Source organism: Panthera onca, chromosome C2 (genome assembly GCF_046562875.1).
Source record: "Panthera onca isolate mPanOnc1 chromosome C2, mPanOnc1 haplotype 2, whole genome shotgun sequence".
Lineage (NCBI taxonomy): Eukaryota > Metazoa > Chordata > Mammalia > Carnivora > Felidae > Panthera > Panthera onca.
In genome coordinates this window covers 60,252,233-60,269,277 of record NC_138347.1, presented here as the reverse complement: position 1 = coordinate 60,269,277, position 17,045 = coordinate 60,252,233, and the positions used below count along the sequence as shown (strand labels likewise).

Sequence of the window (17,045 nt, the reverse complement as noted above, 5' to 3'; positions counted from 1 at the left end):
TTTCAACCTCTGACTATAAATTTTCTACATAGTAATACAAAAGATCACTGCTAATATTTAATATTCAAAATTATTAGAGCAAACCAACTTAAACAGAATATGAAAGCCTTTCGTAAAGCTCAAAGGTATATCAAACATTTGTATGTTCTGAAAGTTGTAATTAGAAAAAACAGAGGATATAAGAACTTCATTCCAAAGTATATTCACCAAGAGTGTATCACCCAGTCAGAACCAATTCAATTAAATCTAATGGACTACCTCAATATTAAAATACATCCATGTAGATAATAGTAGTCGAAATATGTCTGCCTAAGTAGATTCCTATAGAATACTCTGAGGTTCTTGCTCACTGCTCGAGACCTTCTGACCCAATCTCTGGCACTCAGGCCTAGAAATCTGCATTTTCACAAGTGATCCTAGAGGGTAAGGATCATTGGTCTAATCAGATAGAGCAAAATAGCACTATTGGCATTTCACCAGCCTGCATATATGAATATTCTCTTTAAATCTATGGAACTTCCAGTAAAAACCTATGATGGTAGAAATAAATCAGATTAATTTTTGAAAAACAAAACATTTATTGAATGTGTACTTGGGGTATTCCCTCAGATTTAATAATTCTCCTGAAAATCATACATCAAAAACTGTCAGACTGAAGTATATAAGAGACAGAGCATGAGCAGGGGAGGGGCAGGGAGAGAGGAAGACACAGAATCCAAAGCAGGACTCAAGCTCTAAGCTGTCAGCACAGAGCCCCACGCAGGGCTTGAACTCACCAACTGCGAGATCATGACCTGAGCTGAAGTGGAATATTTAATCGACTGAGCTACCCAGGCGCCTCAAATAGTGGCAATTTCTACACAATAACATACAAATGCATTCAAATCCTTTTGGAAACCATTAAAAGATAAGTGAAGGCACAAGCAAAATAAGCATGCAAAACAAATACTTACAAAATACTCATCACCACAATAAGAGCAGTATTACAGATTTCCATTTCCTTTTTCTTTCCTGCAGATCACAAACACACAAAAAATTTACATTAGAACAGGATTGTGATTAACACTGGTTAAAATTTAACTTCATTTGAAAAAAAATGGAGAAGAAATTTTGTACATGAATGTAAAAACAACTTGATATAGGATGAATTCCCAGCACCCTTTTTTTGATTTCTAATATCCTGACTAATGTGAAACTAATGTATGAAAAGAAAACCTATGTTTGGCCTACATTACAATTAATTTACTCTAAATAAACAAGCAATTCAATACATCACGTATGATCTCTAGTGAAGTTCCATCTCTGCAAATAATATTTGAACTGGGTTTATATACAATGCTTCCCTCCTTAATTTTTTTAATCACCCTCACCTGTTCTCTGTTGCCCAAACTTTTAAATTCCAAAACTAAAGAGCTTAAATTTAAATAGTAAATAAACATTCACACTAAGATATAAGCCTTAGAAGAGGATTTGATAATGTAGAATGAGGATGACAGTTTTATAGTTCTAAGAGAAAGGGAGTAAGAGTAGAGGCAAGATGTCTTCAAATTTGAGAATGGGGATAATAAGAGTCAAATTCCATCTTTGCAATTTGCTGGGTTGGACCCGACAGGTACAGAAGGACTGAAAGCATATCATCAGTTTAGTACTTTCAAGGGTTAGAAGTCAAATGTCTGTAAATGCTAGGTAGGAAGTTAACAGAATGAAGCAGCCAGCAGCCAGGGACAGTGGTGGGGACTGGTGACTTGGGAGCACATGCTCTAATGGCACAGCTTCTACTAAGCTCCAGCAACTGTTGCTGTGAAGAGATTTGGGTCCAGAGCTGTCAGATGTGAGTTTTTACATAAAAACTCCCACCTTTTAAAATATCATGTGGGCCAAATAAAACACCTCTATTGGCCATATGCCTGCCATTTTGCAACTGCTTCTTTACACTTACATATTAGTTATACTGAAGGAAGTCCGAGTTTGATAAACATGATCAGAAAAGGAGAGGAAAAAGGGAAACCTCCTTTCTGATGTGTCCTATAAACAAGAGATGTATACTGCTTCATAAGTAAACTAAAATCTTCCATCTGTTTACTACATAATAGCTACCTGAAATATCCCCTTTGGCATCCAAGCCCACATCTCCAGAAGAGCGCTGAGAAGAAAGTTTAGGAACTGTTTCTGCTGTTCGGTTGAATGTTCGCCTTCTCCTTCGTAAGCCACTAAGTTTTCCAGCGTCTTCAACGGACTGATTTAACACAGATTCTTCCATTAATAAGTTTGATTCTAAGAAGGAAAAAAAAAATCTTTAGACAGCAGAGAAACCTTCTTGACTATAAGATGTGAGGGTAGGGAGGGGATTGTTTTATTTTCAGTTATGTTTTTAATTTTTTTTAATTGTTTTATTTATTTTGAGAGACACAGAGAGCGTGAGCAGGGGAAGAACAGAGAGAGACGGAGACACAGAATCCAAAGCAGGCTCCAGGCTCTGAGCCTGATGTGGGGCTCAAACCCACAAGTCATGAGATCATGAACCGTGAGATCACGACCTGAGCCAAAGTCGGACACTTAACTGACTGAGCCACCCAGGCGCCCCTTCAGTTTGTTTTTTTAAAGCCTTGGTAACTTTCTTTAACTATTACTTAGGCTCTTGTGGCCTAGATTCAAACCTTACTATTAATAAAAAGTTTTGGAGGATAAAGTGATCCTATAATGAGGCTTCACTATTCTAGGAAGAATGGACTGTATTAATAAATGATGGAATCATCAGAGCAAATTCACCATGTGCTATATTAAATATTAACATAATGATTTCAGTTATGGAAACAACAGGCTACCCACTTACATTGGATCATTAGAAGGATTTCCAAGAAAGACTGTGGTACTTGATGGTCAACATCAAAGGAAGGAGGAGCATATAATAGTTCTAGTTTATAAATGAGGGTTTGCAAAAAATAAGTACTGGTAAGAAAAATCTGCAAACAACCTAAAAACCTCATTTTTGTCTTTTTTTTTTTGACCTTTCCTTCACCAGATTTTTTATTAGAAGCTCATTATCCAGTGGCCAAACTAATTTTTGAATAACATTTTCTTTGCTCCTGATTAGGAGTTTAATAATGAATAGCCAAGAGAGAAGAGCAAGAAAAATAACCAACAAACTAGATAATCAAGCCTTACTTTACCCTGAGTTGACTGACCCCAGCTTTTCTTTAACCAGAATTAATTATGTTTATGTATATATATATTTTTTTTTCTCATGTTTTATTTTAAGGAATATCCAAACAGAACTATATCACTTCCCCAGTCTAGTCCCTACCTCCACCAAATCCATACACGTACGTGTTACCATTGCTAAGTGGGCCTGCATAAACCCAAGGAAGCTGCATTGATAAGGATTGCGGGGTAGAGGTGAGGCCACCAAGGAACACCAAGTGCATATTTGTGATAAGTTATGCAGTTTCTCACTACAGTCAGCCTTCTTGGCTCCTTGCAGGGAGTGACAGCTCCTCACTGTGTGATCTTGGACAAGTCACTTAACCTCTCTCTCTGTTTCAATATTTATTCTTTAGTAAAATAGAAAAAAAAATAATAGTACCTACTGCACAGTATTGTAATAGGTTGATATTTATAAAGCATGCAGAACATGTCGGGCATATAATAAGCATAATATGAATGTTTGTTAGACCAATGAAAATTAAAGTTTCCAAATTCCAAGTCAGGTAGTTAGGATCACTTCAGTGGGAGTCAATTCAACGTCATCTGCTGTGAATCCAAATGAGGTTATCAATCTGTTTTGTTAATATCTTTACAAAAATAGATAAACCAAGAAATTTACAAACCAAGCTGTCTGAAATAGTCCTCCAATGAACTCCAGGAATTCTTTTCAATTAGAGATTTGATAATGGCCCATGGTTGTTTTCTGTACTTCACATCTGTAGAAACTCTAATAAAATACGGAGGAAAAAAGCTTACTTAAAGGATAGAATTTAGTTCTATTATAGTTGTATTTATAATCTAAATGTAAGATATGTCCACTGGAAAGCCAAAGGACTCAAAGTCATTAAGACTATGAAAGAAAATTTATGCACTGATGACAACTTTTTAGAAAATTACTATATGCTGCTAATAATTTCATGAAATTTTCCTTCTAAGTACTTGGCATTTTATTTTTTCCTTTCTCTAGCCCTGAATTTTCTTTACTTAAACAGCAATAAAGGCTCAAAATAAATTCTAAGTTTTCTAGATGCCTTGTATAAAAAAATCTGTAGTGGTCATAAATTAGGTAAAAGTAACTACATTAACTAAGACCAGGCAAAGCACATGGTGGCACATCACTATCTTTAATACACCAACATTTCTTATTTCCATTGCAGCAATGTGCTCACCATGTGCTCCTCAAGAACTCACAGCTGCCTTGACATAAAACAGGGTCCTGTGACTAGTTTTGGCCACTGGACGGTGAACACAGTTCTAGAACTCTCTTTTCCTGTAGCAACTGAAACAACACATATTCTGGATGGTGCAGCTACAGAATGTCAAAGTGTTCATCAGCTTGTGACCTTGAGTAAGGAGCTCCACCCCTCTGCTGACCACTGGTGGTCATATAATTTGAGCAAGAAATAAAGCTTGGTTGTCTAAGGCTACTGCTAAGATTTTAGGATTGACATGTTCCAGAATAAAATCTCACCTATCCTGACTAATATTTCATTTACGATATTCATTTACGATAGCTCACCTCAGCCGGCATTTCTGTTTTGAGGATCGGATGATATGGTATCTGTTCAGGGTATAGAAGTAATCATGGTAGGGAACATCATGTGTCAGTACTTCTGAATCTACCAAATAAAATTGTGCTTCCCGACTTTCTTTATACAGTGTCTGTCAAAATAAGATTAAACATTTTTTTTGCATGTTCAAGTTTAATATATCAAATTCCTTGCCAATTTAGAACACATATACTAAAATTACAAAAGACATGAGAAGCCTATATACAAACCCAGAAGAGCCTTCATGTTGGCTACGCAATCTATGAATTGAGAAGATGGGACCTGCAGAAAGAGTATTTTTTGCCTGTCATTTCATTGTACCTTATTTTTTCCTTCTTTTAGGTATGAGGAGGAAGTCTCTTATGTATGTCATTAGTTTATAAAAATTTTTAAATGTTCCTGATAGGGGAACAATTTAAAATTCAAACTGGATGAAGCAAAGACCCACCCCAAAATTCATAAAAATTTAACAATCACCCTTCACCAAAAAAGTGAAGGAAGTTTGGGGCACCTGGGTGGCTCAGTTAGGTGTGTGACTTTGGCTCAGGTCATGATCTTGTGGTTCTTGGGTTTGAGCCCCGCATCAGGCTCTTTGCCGACAGCTTAGATCCTGGAGCATTCTTTGGATTCTGTGTCTACCTCTCTCTCTGCCCCTCCCCCTCTCATGCTCTGTCTCTATCTCTCAAAAATAAATAAAAATGTTAAAAAATTTTTTTTTTTAATGAAGAAAGGGGACAACCAAAGAAAACACTGCCTACCTTAACAGGATTTGGAGTGGTTACTGGCCAAACCTTCCTCATTTTAACCATACCCTTTCAACCTATCCTGTAACATTATCAAAGATTCTCCAATGTCAAAATACCAAACTTTTCTTAAATAAGTCCTTTTAAACACTGGACAAAAACCATAATAGCATAACTCGTTCAGATGTTAAGATATTTTCTAACTATTTGCAGAACAGATACACTATACCTCAACATAAATTGGTCAAACACAAACTCTACTATAAAGACAGTGCCACACTGGCCAGAGTAGAGCACTGAATATCTTATCATCTCTTCCCATACATCACAGCACCCCTCTAGTTATTTGGCTATAACTCTTGGCATGATCCTGTATATTGGATTCCAGTAGTGTTCTTTATTAAACCATTTATTATGGAAAAGTTAAAACATACACACGAGTAGAAATGAGGTATAATGAACCCTCATAAACTCAACAGCCAGCTTCAACAACGTTAACTCTTGCCCAGTCCTGCTTCATCTGTACCCCATCCCCACATTCCCTCCGTCTACCACCATGCTCTCCCTGGCTAGATTACTTTTAAAGGATACCCCAGATATCAGAATAATTTTATTCATAAATATTCCAGTGTATCTCTTTATTTCTTCAGTGTGTCTCTTTAAAAGATATTCTTTTCTTTAAAATACAGCTACAATACCATTAATATATGTAAAAAATTAGTAATTCCTTAAATCTCCTAAATATATTTTTAGTTGGTTTGTTTGAATTAGGGTTGGTTGATTTGGTTGATATGCCTCTTCAGTCTTTTTTAATCTGTAATAGTTTCTCCTCCCTTTTGTTTTGCCATTTATTTCTTAAAATTGTCTTGTTAACTGGGGACAATGACAGGTTTCTCTCTTCCCACATATATGATTCTTTTGGAATACTGATGGAGGAAACATACCTGCTTTTCAGTGGCAGTGGTGCACTTTCCAGTAAGTGGATTATTAAGGATTATAGTGTAGGTCATGGTTCTCAGTTGATCACCTCCAGGTTCTATTTTCCAAGGGGTGGACACTACATCTAATCACAGCAAACGTAAAGAGTTGGTTCTAAAACTCTGAAGAGTATGACTTGAAATGGAATCAGAGGTAGGGCTTTTTTAAAGTATAATTAACATACAGTGTTGTATTAGTTTCAGGTGTACAAAAAGAACAAAAAGAACAAAAGTTCTATACTTTACCCAGTGCTCATCATGGTAAATGTACTCTTAATCCCCTTCACCTATTTCACCCATCCCCCCAAACACCTCCCCTCCAGTTACCACCAGCTTGTTCTCTGTATTTGAGTCTGGGGTTTTATTTGTCTTTTTGTTTTTTCTTTTGTTTTCTTAAATTCCACATATGAGTGAGATCATATGGTATTTGCCTTTCTCTGTCTTATTTCACTTTGCATTAATACCTTCCAGGTTCATCCATGTTATTGGAAAGGGCAAAATCCCATTCCTTTTTTTATGGCTGGGCAATATTCCATTACACACACACACACACACACACACACACACACACACACGCGCGTATACATACACACACACAGACACACCAACACCATCATCACCTCTTCTTTATCCATTCATCTGTTGATGGACACCTTGGTTGCTTCCAGATCTTTGCTATTGTAAATAATGCTGCAATGAACACGGGGTGCATATATCTTTTTGAATTGATGTTTTCATTTTCTTTGGGTAAAAATCCAGTAGTGGAATTACTGAATCAATGGTAATTCTATTTTTAATTTTTTGAGGAACCTCCATACTGTTTTACATAGTGGCTGTGCCATTTTGCACTCCCACCAACAGTGCACGAGGGTTCCTTTTTCTCCACATCTTCAACAACACTTGTTATTCCTTGTGTTTTTGATTCCAGCCATTCTGATAGGTGTGTGGGGTATTTCACTGTGGTTTTGATTTGCATTTCCCCAATGATTAATGGAAAGAAGTAGTTTTTAATTATTTAAATTTTTATTTTTGACCAGTCCTAATATCCTTTTGACAGTGTTATCATTTTAACATTAAAGAATAGTAAAATTAAATGTAAGGCCCTCTTCTTGTATGTGACATATTCCCCATCTTTGATCCATTTACTTCTAAATTGTTGTCTATTAACACACTTTCTTTTCTTTAGAAAAGAAAATTAAAAGTTGTTTCATCTGTAGGCTTCATTTTAAAGTCCCCAGTACCTGTGAAGAGAAATATTGGCACCAACCTTATTAAACAGAAACAGAACAACACTTTAACATTCCCATCATTGAGACAAACCTTGAAAGACATTTGCCATTATGCAACAATAAGACCTTGATCCCAACTTGTGGAAAAATCATGTAATGAGAAATCATGTAATGTTAATGGCTTATCTGTCAAAATCTTTAATCAAGAAGGGGGCTATGAAATGTAATGACATAACCTTTTCCAAGTTGAGAAAGCTATAGGATAATGTCTGTATTAATGGCAAGATCTTGTTAAAAATTCTCTCTTAGGGGCGTCTGGGTGGCTCAGTTCAGGGGTGGCCAACTTCGGCTCAGGTCATGATCTCATGGTTCATGAGTTCAAGCCCGGCGTCGGGCTCTGTGCTGACAGCTCAGAAGCCTGGAGCCTGATTCAGATTCTGTGTCTCCTTCTCACTCTGCCCCTCCCAGACTCACACGCTATCTCTCTCTCTCAAAAATAAATAAACATTTTAAAAAATGAAATAATGTATATAAATATATAATTCTTATTTTCCTAATAACTACACAGTGAGTAAAAATAACTTTGAAGAGAAATATATTTTTAGAACATAGCATAGGTCATTTAACAAGGCAAAGACTACGTAGGTATAGGTAATGGCATTGTGAACTCTTTTGCAAAGATCTGACTAAATCACCTAATGCTGTTCACACAAATGGACTTAGGCAATTAGTATACTTGACTGCTATTTGTCAACATCTTAAAATACAGAAGACTTATCTAATCTATCAACCATCACCAAAAAATGAAGCAAAGCTTTGTGATATAGACAATTTTACTCAACTTCTTTCATACAGCTAGGCCTTGAGATTTTTTGAGGGACCCTGAAGCTGCATTTTGAATATGTGGAAAAAAATCTTACAACTAAACTCAAAAGGCAGTATCACAAACTATAGAATCTACCCTACAGAATTATATATATATATATAGTTATTTAGTTATTTTTAATAATCTGTACACCAAACATGGAGCTTGAACTCATGACCCCGAGATCAAAAGTTGCATGCTCTTCCATCTGAGCCAGCCAGGCATCCCTACCATACAGAATTTGCTGTAAAAAATAATTTAATTGTCCATGAAAGAAGATACAAAATTTATTCTAAAATACTTTTCAAGCAATTATTTTGGTCCTATGTCAGTCTGTTTCAAAAAAATTATACAAATAATCCATTGTTAATTAGCAACATAATTTTAAGGTATCATTGGACTCTGCTATAAAATTGCACACTACTCAACAAAAAAACTATTAACAAGGGTAAAAGTATGTCTTCCACTTGTATTGTAACCAATGTTACCAACAATCCTACTGACTCATGTACCAGAACATCATATAATTAACAACATTTTGGACTAGTCAAGCCCCCCAATACCTAAGTAAAGCTCATCATGATATAAAAAATCAGGGATGAAATTATTTTTAAAATACAACAATGTACAAAGGACACATCAGCCACTTGATATACTGAATTAAAGTAATAAAAAGCAGGATCTGCAGAATCCTTTATGAATCCTTTGATGTAATAAAGTTTTAAAATTGGCAAACCTTCATTCCATTAGGATGGCTGTTATCACAAAGACTGAAAATAACAAGTGCTGGCAAGGATATGGAGAAATTGGAACCTTTATGCATTGCTGGGGAGAATGTAAAATGATGCAGCCATTCTGAGGGGAATGTAAAATGATGTAGCCATTATGGAAAACAGTATGGCCATTCCTCAAAAAGCAACCACAGAGTTACCTAAGAATCCAGTAAGTCCACTTCTACATATATACCCAAAGGAATTGAAAACAGGGACTCAAACAGATATTTGTATATCAGTGTTCACAGCAGTATTACTCACAATAACTAAAAAGTAGAAACAACTCAAAACTCCATCAATGGATATGAATGGATACACAAAATATGTATATACATAGAATGGAATGATATCCAGCCTTAAAAAGGAATGAAATTCTGACACATGCTACAAGGATAAACCCTGAAGACACGCTAAGTGAAATAAGCCAGACACAAAGGGACAAATATTGTATGATTCCACTTATTTGAGGTACCTAAAGTAGTCAAATTCGTAAAGACAGAAAGTAGAATGGTGGTCATTAGCAGTTGGGAGAAGGAGGAATAGAGATTTATTTTTTAGTAAGTACAGAGTTGCAGTTTGGGAAGATGAAAAAGTTCTGAATATGGATGGTTTTGATGATTATACAATGCCAATGTGCTTAATGCTACTGAAATGAACACTTAAAAATGGTTAAAATGGTATATGTTATGTTATATACATTTTATCACAACAACAAAAAAAATGGTGAATTTTGGGAATGGCTATATGGGTTTTATTATACTATTCATGCAACTTTTCTGAAAGTTTATAATTTTCACAATTAAAAAGTGGAATAAAAAGACTTAAAACTGAGTTTTGAATTACAAAAGCAGTGTCATACAACTGCTAACAAAGATTTAAAAGAACACCTATTTAGAAGTTCCCTAATTTAAAAAAAAGATCAAGTAGTGCTGAAATTTTAGTTTAGTGCTGAAATTAAATTCATAAATAATTGACTATACAAAATCTTTTCATGAAAAAAGAAATACTTCTTAGTATTTTTAAAAAGAAGCCTTTGAAACCTATTCTCAAGAAATAGAACTTTGATTACCAGGTAACAACTTCAGAAGATAGCAGAATGGTATACAGTAAGCAGATTCTCTTTGGGGGCAAAACTTCTGATGAATTGTAGGTCTAAACAGCACCATTCCTATTACTGTCTATACTTGTAATTAGCCAGAAGCTTTTGCTTCCAAAAGCCATTTAAAACATCAGATAGCAAACACAGTCATCCATATTGAAGCTAGATAAATATCAGACACCTGGTACAGTTGTGAGTCAAAGAACAAACTTCATTTAGTACCAGCATGGAATAACCTACTAGTTCCTCAGGGGTCTTTGCAGCCATAAACATGACAGGGCAATATCAACAAGCATCATCTTAGAAAATTAAGAAAAATATTTTGAAATATCAAGTCTCCAGGTAGACATAAATAGCAAGAAAATACAAAACAGATTTTGAAGAGATATAGTTAAATATAAGCTACTGCGTGAAGAGGAAAATTTATATTCCTCAGATATTCCACATTTTTAAAACTAGAAGAACAGAAAAAAATGATTTTTTAAACAGAGAGTTCTTAATTACAAGACTCAATTGCTATCAATTAGAAATCACTTTGCTATACTACTCTGAATAAGAATAAATTATTTTTTGTATCTAGAATCCATATCAATGATATAATCTATGAATACATAGAAGTTTCAAATAAAAGAATAATATCTAATGGTTAATAAAGTGGCTCAATTATAAACTATATTTAAAACTGACTGTAGAATAACTTTCTCTTTGACTATGTCAAATGATTAAACTTACATGAATCTCTGCTGCTGCTGTTTTATATGTTGTATAGCAATCTAAACCATGTGCTCCCACGGTTTATAAAATATTTTTGAATATTTAGGATAAATTCAGTTTCAAACTATAAGCTTATTTGAGATGTTTAGCAAAATAGAACTTTTAACACATAATCAGTGCAATCCTTTTTATGAGTCTAACTAATTTCCTAACTGGAATATTTTTTTTTTGGTATTTTCATTGAGATATACCATAACCATTGCAATCTCAAGTGTATGTCTAGCTCCATGAATTTACACAAAGAAAACACACATGTGTACCAGATCAAGATAGACTTTACCAACATCCCAAAAGTTCGCTCTCACTCTTTACCTGCCCAATTCTCCACACAGCAAATACTATGCTGATTCTATGTCCATAAATTAGTTGTGCCTGTTTTTGAACTTTATATAAAGAAATCAAAGTATGCACTCTTCTGTGTCTGGCTTCTTTTGCTTAACATTATATCTGTGAGATTTACTGATATTGTTACAAGTAGCAATGATTTGTTTTGTTTTTTTTTTTTTCATTGCTAGTATAGTAATCTTTTGTGTGAACATACACAATTTGTCTATCCATTCTATTATCCATACCCACCATATATTACTGGTGGGTATCTGGGCTGTTTTGTTTTGGGACCATTATTAATAATGCTGCTATGAACACTGTAGCACATGTCATTCAGAATACACATACCTACTAGTAGAATTGGTGAGTCATAGAGAATTTTTATGTTCAGCTTACTGCCAAACCATTTTGCAAAGTGATTGTACCAATTTACACCCTACTAGAATCCAATTGTTCTGCAATAGAATCCTTTTAAATTAGGTTCAAATAACTGAACTGCTACATTAATAAATATATAGGGTTTTAGTTTTCAAAGGGTTTGAACCTCATTGTAGGTAGGATCTGACTAATTGAACAATTACACTGCTTACATGTAAAGTTAACCAAAACGCTTAAATATTAGTTTATCTATCACCAAAATAAAATCAAAGTCTAATTTTCCCCCTGACAACATAAATTAATTTATATAGGCTTAACTCTTAAAGGATAATAAAATTCTCCCAAATTTATCATTAAACACAAAACCAACCTATTATATTTCTAGAATTGGCAAATCTCTGCATGAAGCGTGAACTGGTGAAGAGCAATTCAAACATTCTCTCAGCACTGATATGAAAAACACGGTTGATATAAAGTCTTCCATGAAGATCTTTCTCAGGCATATTTTCTGGGGAAACAACAGCAAAAGGAAACAACAACAACAAAAAACACAGGACTGAAAGGGAAGAAACTAAGGAATGGTAATTTCAAGATTTCGTTTTTGTTTGTTTGTTTTGGCACAAAATGGTTTTTAAATGTGATTACAATGATCAGCACATTCCAAAACACTATTAAAACTCTAAATTGGCATTATATACATATGTACTGTATATAATTATACATAATATATATTTAATTAAACCATATAGATCAATATTTCAGTCATCAAAACCCTAAAGATATAAAAATATTTAACCTGAGTGATATCAAACTCTTGTACTACATCACTCAAAAGAATACTTCAAAAATGATAAGGTTAATACTGGGATATATAGGGATATATCTACCACAGCAATTAGCAGGTCCTATTTCTGAATGGTCATACATTCAGTAGATATTAAGTCATGAGTGGCTCTAATATCTGCTGCACTCACCAACTTGGTAGCCTGAATAACGTTTCAAACCTGACTTAAAGCCACCTGCCCCAAGACAAGTCTTATCGTATTCACAACCTATTCTCAATACCATACGTTAAAAGAACTAAGAAATCCTTCTGAAAAGTATTCTTCAAAGCTAAGTAGAGCCCAGTGGAATATTTAATTTTTCTGGGAACCTGATAATGATGATGATGTTGAAAACTACCAGTAGCAAATGAAGAAGCAATATCTGCTCACCTCTCCTCATATTCCCTGGAAACATTATATAAAATAGCCCATGCTTATATGGTGCTTACTGTATATCAGGCATTGTGCTAAGCACCTTACAAGTACCCATTCATCTTATCCTCACAGCAATCCTGTGAGATGAGTGGTATTATCATCATCTTCATTGTATAGATGAGGAAACTGAGGCAATGAGAGAGAATTGCCAAAGCTCCATGGCTAGTGAGTGACTGAAATGGAATTTGAATTCACTACAGCTCCAGGGCAACACAAACTTAACCTCTATTTTATTGCCAGGAGTTTAACTTAAAAGAATCAAAAAGGAAATTAAAAAAAAAAAAAAAAACAAAGACAGCTAGGAATAAGAATCTGATAAAGGAAATAGAGTAAAGCAATCCAATATGAAATTTTAATGATTTCAGGATTAGGATTATTTATTATTTCAAGGATTATGCTCCATCAATACAGAATAAAAACTGTGACAAAAGCCCCCCATATTACAGATATCATGCTCTGACAACTGTCTGTGTAGGCCATCTGTCAATATTAAGCCATGGGAAGCAATCCGGTCAAGCAAAAGGCAGTAGTTTAAGAATCAGAAAAACTCTTCTAGTTCTGCCTTCACCCCAACTATTCCTTTTTCTCCCTCATCAAATGATTTGTGTTTCTCTATTTTGCTACAGGTGCAAAGAACTTAGGGATATCAGACGATATTGATTTACCTTCTCCCTGCAACAATACTTTGTGTAGGCAAAAGCTAGTCACAGAAATTTCAAATAATGGCTCCTTCCATAGAGAAATAAATCACTGAAACTAGGTAATATGCTAAGGTTTTCTGAGATAACTTCCCAATTAGGCTTGAGAAATAGCTTTTTCTGAAATAGAATGTATGTTCATCGAAAAAATTATTGATATATTCACAAAGAAAACAAACAAGTATAGATGATTCTATTAATCCTGTTCATTTCCTTCATGAACTTATCCTGAATTGTAATTATTATCTTTACTGGCCTGTTGACTTGTTTATTGCCTCTCTCCTGCATAAGACTCTAAGTTCCATCTGAGTAGGGATCATGTCAATTTTAAACACCTATATACATTATGTATTTGGCACATAAAAGTGTTAAATAACTATTTCTGAATGAATGGCTACTGAAAGTGCTTTTAAAAAAGTATCTTACGGTCAATTTTTATTTATAGGACTTCCATTTTGCAACCATATTTTTTAACTTTTTATTTTGGAATAATTTTAGATTTACAATCAATGAAGCTCGGTGTTATTGTTACCCTTTTCCAGTAATGTCCTTTTTTTGTACAAAGATCCAATCCAAAATACCACACTGCATTTCATTGTTTTATCTCCCTCATCTCCTCCAGTTGTGACAGTCCCTCACTCTTTCCTTGTTTTTTAATGGCCTTACATACTTGAAGAACTCTGGTCAGGTATTTTGTAGAATGTCCTTCAATTTGGGTTCATCTGTTTTTTCATGATTGTACTGGGGTTGTGGATTTGGGGAAGAACACCCACAAAGGTGAAGTCCCCTTCTCATCAAACTCTGGGGATCCAGGGTATCAGCATGAGTTATGATAATGGTAACCTTGATCATTTGGTTACGGTGGCGTCTGGCAGGCTCCTCCTCTGTAAAGTTACCATTTTTACCTTTCCATATTCTGTTTGTTAGAAATGTGTCACTAAGCTCAGCCCATGCTCAAGGGAAAGAGAATTAAGCTCCACTTTCTAGAAGGGGGAGTATGATCGCTTCTCGGCCTTTTGGCTAAGATCAAGTGTAGAAGGGGGAGTATGTATGTATATTATTTGAAACGCTGTAAGGAAGGCTTGTGTTTTGTCCTCCATTTACATATTTATTTGATTATTTGTATCAGTATGGACTCATGAATAGTTATTTTATACTTTAGGTTATAATCCAATACTATCATTATATATTTTGTTGCTCATTTTTTTTTTTTTTTTTTTTTTACTTTGGCCATTAGGAGCTCTTTCAGGTTGACTCCTATGCCCTTTTGATACACCTCCTTTTTTTTTGAAGCATTTCTTTACTTCTGGCCCTACAAGAAACTCCAGCCTCATTTTGCATATTCCCCACCTCAGCCCTAGAAGCAGTCATTTCTCTAAGGAACTCTTAAACTGTAATTTTTCAAAAGTAAGTTTCCTATTCACATTTATGAAGGAAACAAACTATACTCACATAAACATTACATTTTCATATTTCATTTAAACTCAATTAGTTGATCAATGATTCTATATTATGACTGACAAAATGGAATTTGTGGTATTACTATCAGAAATTAATAATACCTTCTGTATGGAAATTAATTCAAGGAAGTAAGAACCTGAAATAAACTATTTCCATCTGGGATTATTTATGTATGACATTCACAGTACTTTAAAGCCTCCTATCCAAGTAAGATCACCAGTGATATTGCTGTGACATATGAAGCTAGCAAGTGGTATTTCAAGTAGGGAAGGGAACAGCACTCAACCTGAGAGCAGGTTACTATTTCCAATAAAGAAGAAACATCTCTTGAATTGAAAATATTCAAACCTATCAGTTTGAAAGTAGCCAGTGGAAAAGATGGGAAAAGTGAGTCAGATAAATAAATATGAGAGGGACATGGGCATGAATGAAACTAAAACCCTATGTGGACAGTGTTTTGAGAGTTCACGAAAAATGTACCAGATAGGTATGCAAGAAAAGCAGATGTGGAGTTTAATTAAGTAACTAAGGACGCACAATTTGTTTGGAGTTTAATTAAGTAACTAAGGACGCACAATCCTGAATCTTCTTAAAAACTGGTGACCTGCTGTCTTCTTGACATAGTTTGAGGGCTTTCTTTACATGTGAAAAACCAAGTTCAATTTGAGAGTGTTGTTTAAAAACCTGCCTCAGGTAACTATGTCAGGGTTACCTGGTTTAGTCTCATGGTGCTTCCCTGATGTGCTAGACTATTTCATGGCTTTTCTCTGCTTTCCCCAGAGACTTACTTGGCCTCACCTTTATTAATTAGCATCACCTGATATCTGATTCCTATTTTTCTTTGCATGAGTTTCCAATTCATCTTGGTCTGTCAGCTGTAGATCATGGATTCTAATTTTGTTATTCTTATGTGCCCCTCCCCCAGCCTAAATCTTTGCCTCACTTAGCTTCCATTCTCAACATAAGTGACTTTGGTTAGGGCACCCTGTCACACCAAGTTCTGATCTAAGCAATTAAAACTAAACTTAATTCTGTCATGACACAGCCCTGGTATCTCATGACATCAGCCAGTTTGTCAGCTTCCACTCAAGGCTCTACCTCCTGGGGCAGATGTTTCACAGACTATCCATGACACGCATAGAACAGGGCAGGTGAAAGAAGTAAACCCTGATAGCAACAGAAATGTTATTTTGGCCAAAAATACAGCCACAATTTCATTATACTTGTAGATGTGGATACATTGTGTCAACTCATCTTCATCTGCCAGGTAACTCCTAGCATCTTCTCAAATTCTCTGCACTCCTACCCAAAACTGAGCGTGTAGTTAATGAGCTGCAGAAAGCCTATCAGCAACAGCACTCTAGATAAACAAGGTTCTTCTACAGCTTATTCTATGAAATATTACATATCAAATTTTCAAGTTCATATATGGCTTAACAGATTAAAACACAATGCTCAGCATTTTGTTCAGGAGGTGGCAGCCCAGAACCCATTTCTGGAAGTACAGAAATATCCCTAAAAAGGCTCCCTTCAATCTTGGTGGGTGGCCTACCATAGCGTAAGAACATTAAAAAAAGAATGAGTCAAAGCAGATTCTAGGCTAACTTTTCCTATATGGGCTTCAGTTAAACTCCACATCAAAGGGAGCACACTAGTTTCAGGCCCCTCTGTAAGATATCTCATGAGGATACATGAGTCTAGAAGGAGT

At 35.0% G+C, this 17,045-nt stretch overlaps 1 protein-coding gene and 1 pseudogene across 3 annotated transcripts in view; one reads left to right on the top strand and one right to left on the bottom strand.

Moving 5' to 3' along the window:
• The window catches only part of GRAMD1C (GRAM domain containing 1C), a 102,518-nt gene that overhangs the window by 9,204 nt on the left and 76,269 nt on the right, over positions 1–17,045 (bottom strand). For all 3 annotated transcript variants that reach the window (XM_078453015.2, XM_078453016.2, XM_060639961.3), the window contains 6 exons: positions 12,290–12,427; positions 6,442–6,560; positions 4,724–4,866; positions 3,828–3,931; positions 2,098–2,274; positions 954–1,011 (listed from right to left, as the gene is read on the bottom strand). In XM_078453015.2, coding sequence (XP_078309141.2) covers positions 954–1,011; positions 2,098–2,274; positions 3,828–3,931; positions 4,724–4,866; positions 6,442–6,560; positions 12,290–12,427 — 739 coding nt within the window. The remainder of the gene's footprint in view (positions 1–953; positions 1,012–2,097; positions 2,275–3,827; positions 3,932–4,723; positions 4,867–6,441; positions 6,561–12,289; positions 12,428–17,045) is intronic.
• Positions 14,877–15,027, top strand: LOC132684513 (U2 spliceosomal RNA; annotated as a pseudogene).